Source organism: Alexandromys fortis, unplaced genomic scaffold (genome assembly GCF_014885135.2).
Source record: "Alexandromys fortis isolate MF-2015 unplaced genomic scaffold, M_Fortis_MF-2015_v1.1 scaffold_17, whole genome shotgun sequence".
NCBI classification, from domain to species: domain Eukaryota; kingdom Metazoa; phylum Chordata; class Mammalia; order Rodentia; family Cricetidae; genus Alexandromys; species Alexandromys fortis.
The window spans coordinates 2,130,133-2,143,482 of record NW_026067896.1 but is presented as its reverse complement, the minus strand read 5'-3'; the positions used below and the strand labels follow the sequence as shown (position 1 = coordinate 2,143,482).

At 43.2% G+C, this 13,350-nt stretch overlaps 1 protein-coding gene across 4 annotated transcripts in view; it reads right to left on the bottom strand.

Annotated features, from left to right (window-relative positions):
* Nucleotides 1-13,350, bottom strand: part of Vps13b (vacuolar protein sorting 13 homolog B) — a 399,494-nt gene that overhangs the window by 64,520 nt on the left and 321,624 nt on the right. For all 4 annotated transcript variants that reach the window (XM_050163211.1, XM_050163229.1, XM_050163202.1 and 1 more), the window contains exons 40-43: nt 12,911-13,107; nt 10,643-10,824; nt 9,383-9,732; nt 4,141-4,302 (exon numbers count right to left, since the gene is read on the bottom strand). In XM_050163211.1, the coding sequence (XP_050019168.1) occupies nt 4,141-4,302; nt 9,383-9,732; nt 10,643-10,824; nt 12,911-13,107 (891 nt within the window). The remainder of the gene's footprint in view (nt 1-4,140; nt 4,303-9,382; nt 9,733-10,642; nt 10,825-12,910; nt 13,108-13,350) is intronic.

The window sequence follows — 13,350 nt, the reverse complement described above, 5'->3', positions numbered from 1 at the left end:
CTGTATATATGAATGATATCCTCAATTCATTAAAAATATTACTCATTTGCTCTTTTATCCCCAGCACCATAAACAGAACAAAACCAGCTTTAACACGTGTGCACACACAGAGCACACCTGACAAATTCATCCGTCTTGTTAACACAGAACCTTTCCTGCCGTTGTCTGCTTTATGGGGTTTTAAACTGTGGCAGGGTCAACAAGGACCCTCTTTTTGCTCTGGATGCATGCAAACAAGCACATAATACGGATCCATTTGAACAGGAGTTATAGGCCAGCTCACAAAATGGACAATTGGCTGGAATTCTAAGACAGTCTTGAGGGAACTGGAGAACTTTCTAAAGCTCACACACTGCGTGGGCACAGAAGAAGAGAAGACGTCACCGCTGTCTCAGGAGCGTGTTCGTGGTATGAGTTACACGCTCAAGGTTCTGAGAAGGTTTGCCAGGCTTTGAAGTGATGAGAACATCACAGAGGTCGGAGTGACGTCTACGAGCACAGGGTGAAAACAAGGGCGGCAACACAGGCTCAGGGGCAAGCAGAGCATTTTTGGGGCAGCTTAGGAACCTTTACATTTTAAAAACTAACTTTAAAAAAGATTTTATTAAAAAATTAAAAATTAGACTTATTCATTTTCATTTTATGTATGAGCTTTTGCCCGCAAGTGTGCCTGTGCACCATGTACATGCCTGGTGCCAAAGAAGGTCAGAGGAGGGTGCTGGGTCCCAGGGGCTGAATGATGGGTGCTTGTGAGTATCACGTGAGTGCTGGGAACTGAACCTGGGTTCTCCTTAAGAGCAGCAAGTGCTCTCAGCTGCTGAGCTGCTGTCCCAGCCTGAACCTTCACATTGTTAATGCTGCATCATCTCTGGACTCTGCTGTGCCCTTGCATGCGGAGAGGCTGCAGCACAGGCTGAAGGGCCTGTGTATTTACCACCTGGTACCGTAGTGAACAGCTGCCAGCCTCCATCTTACAGGCAGGGTTTATATTTTTGGCACTTATCTCTGCTGAATATTTTGCAAGATACTGTGCTAGTCATCAAAATTAATTCTTAACTAGCTACATTTTACAATTTAAAAAATGTGTTATGTTCATGAACTTATACACTACTTTTATATCCATTTCAGAAAAATATTTTACTATTTTATAGACACTCTCTAGTGACCCCCCCCCCCCCCCCCGCCTTGCCTGAGTTAATTACTAAGATTAGGCGACTGTGGGCCTGGAGCACTGACTGCTCCTGTGGAGTCAGGGTTTGGCTCTCAGCACCCACACACCGCTGGCTCCCATCCTAACCCCAGTTACTGTATATCTAGCACCCTCTTCTGACCTCTTCAGGCACCACTACTCACAATGGTGCACATACACATTTATATAAAAATAAATCTTTATATAAAATAAACTAAATCACTGATAATTGGAACTCTACACCTCTAAAAATGTACATAATTCATAAATTGTGCCTTTTGAAGGTAGATAGAAGTACGGATTCTTAACACACAAGGCAGACGTATTCCTATTTCAAAAGATTAACCAAAGTGCTCTCTAGAACCAGAAAGGAAGTTATTCTTGATAGCTTATATGTAAATTCTACGGTTTATGGAGGAGCGCTCTTCCTAGCTTGGTTAAATCAAGCAGGGCTTCCGTTATCTTTCAGCCACATCTACTTGCTCGTATCTGGGAGGATGCCAGGAACTCACACTTCCAGGATCTAGATTCACCTCAGTATGCCACGAAAAACTTCTTTGAAGACCAACTCCTTGATGATTTTGGTCATACAACCTATCTGGCGAGCTGTAAGTCCCTGTGGTGGCATCAACAATTCTGTGCAGCTGAACATGTTCACTTATTCCCCAAGAAGCAGTTCTATTCTTCTTTTGTTTGTTTAGGCAAGAAGTTGTTGTGGAATGTCCAACATCTTAAGTGACTGCCTCAAAGCACGTGTTACAAACTATAAGGGAGTTTATGACTTCTCGCTCCAAAAAGGTTCCTCGGCTCAAGGTTTCTGGGATTGGTATGTCCGTGTTTCTTCTTGTCCTCCCGGGATTCAGTGTTGTTAGCAACCTTCTGTGTGGTTCTAAGATATCCTGACCTTCTGAAAACTTTCCCGGTGTCACTGCCACTTTCTTGGTCTCTGCAATATAAGCTACATTGTTTAGTGGAGTTAAGTTCTATGAACTTTAGAAATTCTCCTGGAGACTATGAATTGACTAATACCCGAGGTTGCATAAACACACAGACACAAATGTTCCTAAAACCAAGATTGCTGGGCAATGCAGGATATGATTTGGAATCTGGAAGAAGGAACATGTTGCTCACTTGTGCATCTGTGATGAGCCCCAGGTGTGTTAGTGGCTGGTCGTTCTGATCTGGGCTCAGACGCAGCCTCTCATTAGAGGGGGCAGCTGTACTCTTGTGGAGGAGAGGAATTCCGTGAGTGCCCTCTGGGCCCATTAAGGCCTCTGGCTTCAGAGGTTTTAAATACATTTCAGCATACGTAGAAACATAAAAAGGACATCATTTTCTTTTAAAGGAGTCTGATTTAAACTCGAAGTTTTCTTTTTTGGGTGGGGACGCGGTTGAGACCATTTCACTCAGCTCATACTGGCCTTGAACCCCCAGGTTGTGGAGAATGGTGTGAATTTCCTGGTCCTCCTGGGTGCTGGGATACAGGTGCACCATCACACCTGGCTACAGACATGCTCTATACGAACTTCATTTATGCAAGTGAAAAGTTACAGAAGTTACCCCTCTGCAAGGGGTCACACATGGACCAAGAACCCTCTCTATCACTATTAGGCTTTCCTGGGTACTGTATCAGCGATTTCTCAGCCCTTCTCCTAAAACTGCAGAGCTTGGCTAGTTTAACAGATGAATCATACAGACAAAATACAGTGGAAGAAGATAGGACCATGGGTATAAAACTACATATATAAACTAATAAAATCAAGTTCCCTTATACTTGAAATAGATATAGCAATGGACTACATAATAACTTTTTAAAAGCATACTTATGCCAAGTGTAATGGTCACAGTGGCTGCCCATTCTTGTTTCTCACTGACCTCTAGTCCCCACAGTCCTGAGGCATGCGTTAAGATCAGCCTTGCCAGCTGAAGGTCAGGGTGGTGGAGGTGATGGTGGAGGTGATAGTGGTGCAGTGGCCATGGAAACATCTAGACAGCAAGTGTTACTATGGTTGAGACTGCATGTGCACGGGCCTTTGTTCTGCAAGCTCCTAACTTTTCAACCAATAAGAAAAAACTAGCAAAAAGAAAAATTCAAAATAAATACGATGTCCATCCTGTCACACAGGGCAAATGAAAGCTCTAACATGGAACATTTTCAAGAGAAAAGTTGGGAAATATGTGAGATTTAGGATAAAGTTGTGAGAAGCTTTCGTAGGGATTTACATCTCAAGGCACCGGAGGGAGCTGTGCTGCTCCCCCAGAGTTCGGGTCCAGCGCCCGTGTCAGGCAGCTCGTGACGGTCTATAACTCCATCTCCAGGGGACCCCACGCTTCTGGCACCTGTGGGCACCTGTACTCAAGGACATATACCTACTCACTCCATACACATAACCAAAAATAATAAAAACAAATCTTTAAAAAGAGAATTTGTATTTACAAAAGCTTAGGATTTTAAAGTCCTGTCAGATTAATTTGATTTAAAATTAAGATTTTTAGATAAAGGATATTTCATTGTGTCTATATTTCCAAATTTTATATCAACAGTGGGTGGTTTCATGTGAAAAAACTCAAAATAAGCAAAAGACAACCATCTAGCTCCTTGGGGCGAACAGCCCTATGGAGCACATGGGAAGCAGGCTCTCTGACTACTGACTCACTTTAAACACAGGCAGATAGGAGTTCATTCCTGGGAACACGTCCTAGGATTTCTTTTTCTCATTTAGACCACATCTTTGGTTTAACTCACCCGTAGACCATCCCTGCAGGCACATCTCTCTAATTTACCCGGCTACAGTGACAGAAAAACAGAGCTGCACCACGTGGAGAACAGAACCACACAGCAGCACAGCACCTTCCTTCCACCCCGCTCTGCAGAAGGGCCCTGACCTCTGAGGCCTCTCTTTCCTGAGCAGCACTCACAATGGCTGTTTGTCAGCCGGCTTCTCCAGTACCTGTGGGGATCTGTGAGAACGCCAGCTGTACTGGTGGCTGTGGAGAGTCGCCAGCAGGATATTTTCATCAGTGTCCACCTGGCCAAACCGCAGCGTCTCCTGTGTGTCGTTACAGATCACAAAGTGGCTGAAGACCAATTCCTCTACCTCAGGGCATTTGTTCTGGAAGGAAAAGAATATGAAAGCCAATGTGTGTATCAGATTAATTGCAAGATGTTTGGCAGCTGTCTGCCCAGTGGCCATTGTTATAACACACAAATGTTAAAGGACCTGTTGTCATTAGCTCTGGTGTACAGCCTATTCTATATTTCTAGGATAAGCACAACAAAAATATCTTAAAGCCATCATATGTTCCAGGAATGTGTTTCAATTTATACTCCTACAAAATAAATCATACACACAGAAGAGGAAAAGAACAATGAGATCCCACAAACATTTAGCATTTCTTAAAGCGAATTAACATGCTATAAAGAGTGCTGTCCTGGGTCGTGCGTGTTTCTCAGCAGAGGACTAGAGGCTAAAATTACCATGTTCCCAGCCCTCGAAACTCTGCAATCAACGCCAATTACCAAAGCCACAGTTTGTACCCTACACAAAGTAAGGATCATTTAGGTTACTACAACCCTGGGTTCCTTAAGAGGGAGGGAGGGAGGTGTGTGTGTGTGTGTGTGTGTGTGTGTGTGTGTGTGTATGCAAATCTGCTCAGTGAGAGATATAAATAAAACCATAACTTTCCCTCTATTGTTAAGAGGTTGAACATACAAAACAGATCAACTCCAGAATCCATTTAAAGGCCAAGTTGCAGTTTTTAAGAAGAATCATGTAAGCTGAAAAAGTCCCCAGTGTCTGTTTCATTCAGCACACAGCTCAGTAGCGATCTGCCTCACTAGGCGTCTAAGGCTCCTCTGATAATGGGACTCAATGTGTCCCTCCCGGCTGCTGTGACATCAAAACACTGGTGGTGCTGTCTTTATCACCCAGGCTGTGGCTTAAAAACTAGTCAAATGCTTTTGGGAAACAAAGCACAGCTAAGAAAGGTATCAGCTCGAGGGTATAAGAATTCCCAAATAGCTAACTGATTTGCAGGTAATGGGGGCCTCTATTTTCTGGCTCAGGAGCAAAAGAATACCACGCACTGCAGTCTCCCCTTTACTGAGGGGAGGAGAGTAAAGAGTGACATAACTCAGCAGCGTGATGATTCATGGGGTTCAGACATACAAACCCAAGGAGCGTACAGATGAATGTCAGTGGTACCCAAGCAGGACAGAGAGCAGACCTACAACTCCACCAGCAAAGAACTGTGGGAAATAAAATCCAACTCCAGCCATGCAGAATACACCCAAGGAGTGTGTTCCATAGTTTTGGGTGATGAGGAGGCCCTGACAGGACTCATTCTCCTAGACACCTGTGAAGACCACCACCATTACCACCACCACACCAACTATTACCACCACCACTACCACCACCACCACCACCACCACACCAACTATCACCAGCACTACACCAACCATTACCATTACCACCAACACCATCACCACTACTATTACTTCTTTCTTCTTATCCCTTTTCTTTGTAAGTCATCTACCATTCTTGCTTATCCTCCAATTCCTATGGTGCAGAACCTTGCTTGACATGCTGAGACCCACTTACAACCATCACTGCTTTCTACATGGCTTTTAACAATTAGCTTTTAACATGAGCTTAAAGCATGCCTGCTGTTGGGTTTCACCACGTCAGGCCACGCGGAGAGCACCAGCACCAGCTGCACTTCAAGCGTCATTTTCTGTGGGCACTCCAGTTCCTCCCCAGGTCCTCCACTCTCCAGTTCTGCCTGCCTTTCCCAGGAACTCCATACTCCCCTGGTCTCTTTTTCTCCTTTATTCAGTCGAATGTGAAGGTGCTTCCTGGCCCAGTCCCTTCCTACTGTGGGACTTCTTTTCTTTGACCTCTTATTGGACAGACTTGCAGGTTCCTGTGTATAAAGTCAGTGCCTCCAAAGCAGCTTTCTGAGATTCCCCAGGTCTCCCTAGTCGATGAGGACGTGACAGCATCTATCAGCTCGGATCAGATGCTGCACTTGCCGCCCACGAAGGAACTTTACCTCCAGCATTCATGAGGACTCTTGATGCTTAGGTCCTCAATACACATTCAACACACAAACAACTAAAGAAAGTCGGTCTTCTGACTATGCCAGGACTTGAGCACAGAGCCAGATGCACACAGGTAAGCACTCTACCAAAGAACCATACCTAGTCTAATGTTAATAATTATGTTGGGAAAACATGTTGACTTTATAAAAACTAGAAAAATATTTAAAAAGTAAATTTAAACTGTCAATTTTATGCTCATTTGGAAGAATTTTTCTCAAGCAATGTTTCCCCCCCTGAATATTCTGGCTCTTACTATTTCAGACTGATCTACCCAATCCTATTTAATGTATTTATCTAAAACCTTTAATCAAACCAAAATCACAGTGTGTGATTAGTTTTGATGAGATTTTTCCACTTGGTATTATATAATCAAAATAAAATGCTTTCCTGTAAACATTTCTCTCTCCTTTCCATGCAAGAGCACAGACATGAAGGAAGGGTCTGCCTGCAGCCCCCCTCAGTTACACATCCTGAGGTCAGAATCAGTCTCAACACAGAGGTTAAGTTACCAGCTAGAGGTTCCTCCGAAAAACTGATGAGGATTTAATAAACAACAAAAGTTTTAGAGGAAAATGTAAATTAAAGAACACAAAGGGGTTGTTTACATTTTTCTAAAGTAAGGTCCTCGGGGAAGTGTTTCTCCACTGCTCCTTCATCTACAGAATTTACTGTAACTGTAATAAGCTTCAACATTTCTTGGGATATTTTAGATTCTGTTATATAATATAAAATGCATATATTCATTTAAGTGACACCATCTATGCTAAGTCCCAGAATGCTCGCAAGGATCTGTAGTTAAAAGATTCATATTTCAAGTACGGGAATCTGCACGGCAGAGATAACATTTGGTATAAGGAAGACACGTGAGTGTGATTACCATTTAAATGCTATTTGTTCAAACCTTGGAAACTGACACAGGAAGCAAAAAGAAAGTGGGGTTTTGAATTCTTAGTCTCATGAAAGAAACCATCATCAATTGACACATGCATATATACAGAGAGAGACAGAGAGAGAGAGAAAGAGAGAGAGAGAGAGAGATGGGGAGAGGGAGAGAAAAATGGAGAGGAAGAACGCTCTAAAACCACAGAAATCAGAAAAGGTCTGTTAATTTTGAACTTATGACATAAAGGTGAAGGGCCAAACTATTTTATGCCTGATAAGAATCTGTTAAAAAGTAGATGGAGAATGCAAATCTCTTGTTATACTTATTAAATTCATTTTAATTGCCAATAACTATACTATATGTTGGCATTATTAACATACAATAAAATTCAAGTTTCAGAATAAACTTCCCTCTAAAGACAATGAGGTTGTTCAGGACAGAAATAACGAGTGTAATAAGCCTGTAGCAGCCCATTTCAATGTCAACTGTCCTCTGATTTCAAAGTAGTGTACTTTCATGTTTACTTTAGACTACGTAGGGTTTGACGCCTACCACATTAAAACTTGGTGGCAAGTACCCTTGACATGGGAGGAAACAAGAAAATTACAGCAACAATTACAGAAGCATATCCTCTGTGGCTCATGTTAACATTGCCAAATCCCTGTATAAATCAGAACCAACTATTCCTAGAATGTACCTGTCAGCAGTCTCCTGTGTGACACATGGCTCTACTTAATGGAGTGTTCCTGCAAGGCTCTGCGTCAGCCAGCCAGTCATTTGCAGTCTGATGTGGTTTAAGACATTTAAATATTTATGTACCATATTTTATTTATGTGTATAGCTGTGTCTAGGAGAACATTTTTTTCTCTGGGAGAAAACTGATATTTTGAAGGCCATTTTGCAGTAGTTGCCACATATGAGTCTTCTTTAAAAGCTCTGATACCAAGACAAAAATGTCCTGGGTTGAATTCTTCTATCAAGAATTCTTTTCTATTTTCTATGTTTGTTTTTTATTAAATGCATTGTTCAAAATATGAAAAAAAAAACCCTAGAAATTGGAGCTATGGAAGTTTTTTTTTCACATTGCTATTTGAACCAGCTGCAAAGATTTAGATCACACTAGCTCTTATTTTACGCATGTCCTTTGCAACAAGAAAACCATGGAATGTCCTTAAAAAAGACTTAAAATATAAACCAGATGTGTTATCTTCTTTCCCTTTGCTATTGTAGTACTATGTCAAGCAATTAATTCCTTAGTCTTGTATAGGTCTTCATGCGTATAAAGTGAACATTAAATTTTATTTTTAAAAAATCTAATTCTCATAAACATTTTAGGTTGGATAACTTAAAAATTATTTAGAATTATTTATTTCATAAAATTCTTTCCATAAAGATCCTCAAGTTATTCCTATAAAAATTTCCACTGGAGTTCTCTTCCTTGAACTCCTTTCCAGAGCAGACACGCTCACCACACTGCCTAGTGCCCGTGCGGAGAGGTCAGCACAGGAGGGTGCGCAGAATGGAGATGATGCAGCAATGAAAACAGCGCGCAAGCAGAAGCGACTTATTCTGCATCTCTGCATGTATTATCATCCAAACATCCAATGGGACTGTTTCCATGGTGCTAGACACTGGCAGGTTTTCCATTTTAAATAAGCCATTCAGGATTGGTTTATACATCTTCTGTTTTTTGATATGAATAATTTCTTTTTTTATTTATTTATGAATAATTTCTTATAAAAGTACAAGGACAGTTATTAAAGTTACTACAATTCTCAATGAATGTAAGAATATTCTAGTGGATAAAAAGGCAGGATGCCAGCAAAGGAAGAGACTAGACTGCATTATGTTTCTGTCTGAGAATCTGGAAGGCTTACTGTAAGGCCTTCATTTCTGCACTGAACATTCAGACACTCTGGAATATACCGAAGTTGAAGCTTTAGCTAAATAAAGCCATAGGACTTCAAACAAATTCTTGACTATGTTACTTTCCACCCAGACGTGGCGTATTAGTCAGGAGTGGACGGGCAACATCTCTGGTGTGTGTGAACCCACATCCTCCAAAGTTTTCTGAAGAGAAGCTTCGCATCACTTTACCTAGACAAAGAAGGCCAGCATACGGTGGTGCCCATTCTCTCACTAATAACAGGGAGAGTGTGAGGACAGACCAGACGTGGCTAAGCTGCACACTGCTGGGGAATGTGCATACCTGCTGCCAAGCTTGTATCGCGGTGTTCAGGGAGTGAACCACATGCTGCCCGAAGTTGACAAGCACGGAGTCCATGATCACGGTGCCGTCGAGCACCCTCTGCACTCTGTCATCGGAGAGCGCGATCTGCCCCGAGATGCCGAAGGGATGCACCACAGTTTGCATCGTGACGTTTCTGCACTCCAGAAGCCTACAGTCCACCTGCGAGGAGAACCGGATCTCCTGGCAGACAGAATCGCTGCTCCACTGTCGAAAATACAGGGTTGGTTCTTTGAAGGAAATCACCATGTACTCCAGTTCGGAGGGCACATTTTTATCAGGAATGAACGGCTGGAGATGCCGCGGTGAAGCTTGGAAGGAAACAAGACAAACAGCAATTAGGATGTGCCGATTCTGCGTGCAAACAAAGGAGGTGACTTAAGTGACCCACTTGGCTTTGAATTTAGAACTTGGTATTCATAAGTGTAAACAACTGTTTTTAAGCTGTTACAGTCTTTGAAGGACCGGCTGACACTGCAGATACATTGTTTTGTCTGCTCAAAGGCTGTCATCGCTTCCACAGATAAAGCTGTTGATCACAGCAACAGGAACAGACAACCGTCTAAATCTCTAAACAAAGACGTGACTCAGGAAAAAGCAGGTAAACTCTATGCTTGCTGAAAAGGCAACATGCTGAGCAGAAGCTATGTCCAGTTTTAATCTCCCTCTCTTTTTCCATGACATGTAGGTTGAAAACCCAAAACGTAAACTATATTAACTAGAAAAGCACTGATACCGAACACAACACCTGAGAAGTAGTTATACTGGGAATCTATAGGAGCCTACTTTTGCTAGGTGGGGGATTTTATTCATATTTTTTTAAAATGTGTAAAATTATGAGTCTTGTAATTTCATGAGAATGTGCCTATCTTTTACAGGATAGGCATCTTGAACTCAGGTGATAAACACCAAGTATTTTTGGGATCTATTTCCCATTAATGTAGGATTCAGACTAAAACATGTATTTCTTCCAAAAATATTGGAATTAGAATAACAGTAATTAAAAAAAAAACTTTCCTGAAACTTCTCTTAGGAAACATGTGAAAACATGTCACCACAATGGCCCTCAGTGAGGAGTAGGGTCACACCTGTTGTGCCAGATCAGCCTTAGGGTGAATCTGCCAGTGCCCAGGGCTGGTGCGGTAGAGCTCTCACTGTGTGGAGAACACCAAGTGCCACGGTACCGAGCAGATGCCCTCCGGACGCTGAAGTGGTGCATACCTGTGCCTAGCTGGTCCAGGTGATGGCAAAGACGAAACTCCAGGTGAGCGAACTGGAACGACATGCAGAGAGACGGGACAAACCATGGGGTGAAACACGAGTCGACTCTGGTGCAAGCAGCCAGGGCTGTTGGAGTTACAAGTGGCTCACAGGTGCTCTGAGAGCCAGATTCACTTGCAGAGCTGTGGAAGACAAAAGCAGCTCAGGGACCTCTACTTCCCAGCATCACAAGAGCACAATGTCTTTCTACAGCTATGACGGAAAATCCTACAGTCAATACGTTAATTACCAAGTATTATGTGGTACTCACACACAAGAGTTTTGTTTTTTTTTTTAGTTCACTTTATGTTGAATATTCTATTTGGATTATTTGCAGAAAGCGTCCAAACTGTTCTCCAGTCTCCGGCCTGTCTACTTACATCACATCCCATGTCTCCTCTACTCGTTTCACAGAACTGATGCACAGTTTGCTGTCATACTGGCGCAAGGAGACCACAGCTCTGAGCATGGCTCTGCTCTTTAAAACCCGAGACTCCCCGGGCCCGTGCAAATGTCCCATTATTGCTTTACTTTTCTCTACTGTCCACACTTACATTCCGTGAGTTAATCTACACTCTGTATCGAGGACCCACTGGACACTGCACTGAGTGGCACAGACAGACTTTTCAAAGTGGTCCTTTGGCTAACGGCACTACAGGAATTCTCTCTTCACTTGGTCATCCTCTTAAAGTTACATTTTAGAGTGGTCTGGTTAAAACAAAGAGAAGTCATCCAGTCTCAGAAGAATGCACACCCTAACTGGTGACACACTGCTTGTACAGGGAGTGGACATGGGACAGGAGCTCAGAAGGGTAGCGTGGACTTGTGGGGTTCTCTGGGGTGTGACTCCGGCCGCTGTGGGAAGTGGTTATGGAAAGGCTGGTGAGCACGAAGGTAACACACTGGAACGTTTACCGACATGTCTCAACTGCAGTTTCCACTTATGTGGAATGTAGCATGCACTATAGGCTAGAAAATCAACACTGACTACAGAATACAAACTCCAGGGCACCACGACGGCACAAGCTGCAGCTACAGTCTCAGACAAAGCTGCTCTGCAGCAGAGGCTGCCCTGGGATGCCCAGTCCTCTGGCCTCTGTCTTCCAAGTGCTGCCATGACAGGTGTGCACCACTGTGTCCAACACGAGGAATTCTTATAATGTCTCTAAGCGAGAATGCTGGTTTAAGCAACTTTCTATGAATTTGTTTGTGAGGTTCAAATATCATCGTCAGGGTTAAAATCAAACGTATACTTGTAGAAGGAGTGACATATTAGTTGTTCATGCACTTAACACACCACAGTAAAGCAGCTGTAGGAACTAGACAGAAATAGGAAGTAAAACCCCAAACCTCACAACTATACGGCCCAGGGAGGGGTCCCTGGTTGCAGTGTCTCACTGCACACAACAGGGAAGGGGTCCTTGGTTGCACTGTCTCACTGCACACAGCCTATGGTCCAGGGAACGGTCCCTGGAGGGGTCCCTGGTTGCAGTGTCTCACTGCACACAACAGGGAAGGGGTCCCTGGTTGCACTGTCTCACTGCACACAGCCTATGGTCCAGGGAGGGCTGAGGTCACATTCTTTTTCTCCTCTTTCATGACAGCGTAAGCACAAAGGCTTAGCAGGAGACCTGCTGAACAGCTTTAAGACTAGACGTACACCAAGAAGGCAAATACTAGAAATGGGCATAATCTGGAATTATACTGTGCCTAGGAAGCTCTGGAGATGTGATCAAGAATATCTGCGGCTTGTAGCTTCTGGAATCCATCACGACAGCTGTGACTTCACAGCTGCAAATGCCAGCAGCTTGATCTTGGTTGGTCAAATGTTGCTAGCGTCTGCAGATTTACCTCTTAAAGTTTAAAAAAATGTCATTAAAGATGAATACATTTCCAAAGTTTGACTTTATATATGGACAATTACACTTACACGATCCTCCGTTTACTGCCCCAGGTTTATTCTCACCATTCTGAGTACTACATCAAGAGCCCATCAGGCCATTTACTCTATGTTTTTGGCTCAGAATGATGGACGGTTTTGTTTGACTGACACTATTCATTATTTTAATTTTATATTTAGGTATCAGGCCCTTTCCCGGGCTCTCAGTCTATACTGTGATCAAAGCCCAGACTGCCAAGCAGCAGAACTGAGTTCCACCTCCTTTGTCTCTCATCAGGCACATGCCCAGTAGCTGTCTGCTGCCCTCCTCTCTCGTCTGCCTCTGTTACCTTTGGTCGTCTGCTGCATTCTGATTGTTGTTCAGAACAATTCTCCACAGATCGGAGGACACCAGTTTCTTCTGGTCGCTCACAAGACTGATGTCTGGCAACTGCAATTCACAGACTTTGCTTTCAGACAGGCTGAATTCTTGGAATGAAACGAAGACCTTCTGGAGTTCATCCCAATATTCCAAACTACAAGGGACCTACAGGAAAACAGAGAAAAAAAGCGAGAATTTAACTTATAAATTAGAAACTATGGGCTCGGAGATGGCTCAGCGTTCCTTCATGGGACACAGGTTCAATCTCCAGTACCAACATGGCGGCTCACAACTGTCGGTAACTCCAGACCCAGGGGATCTGACACCCTCTTCTGACCTTTGAGGGCACACACATGTACATGATGCATAGACAAATACACAGGCAAAACAACCATATACACAAAATAC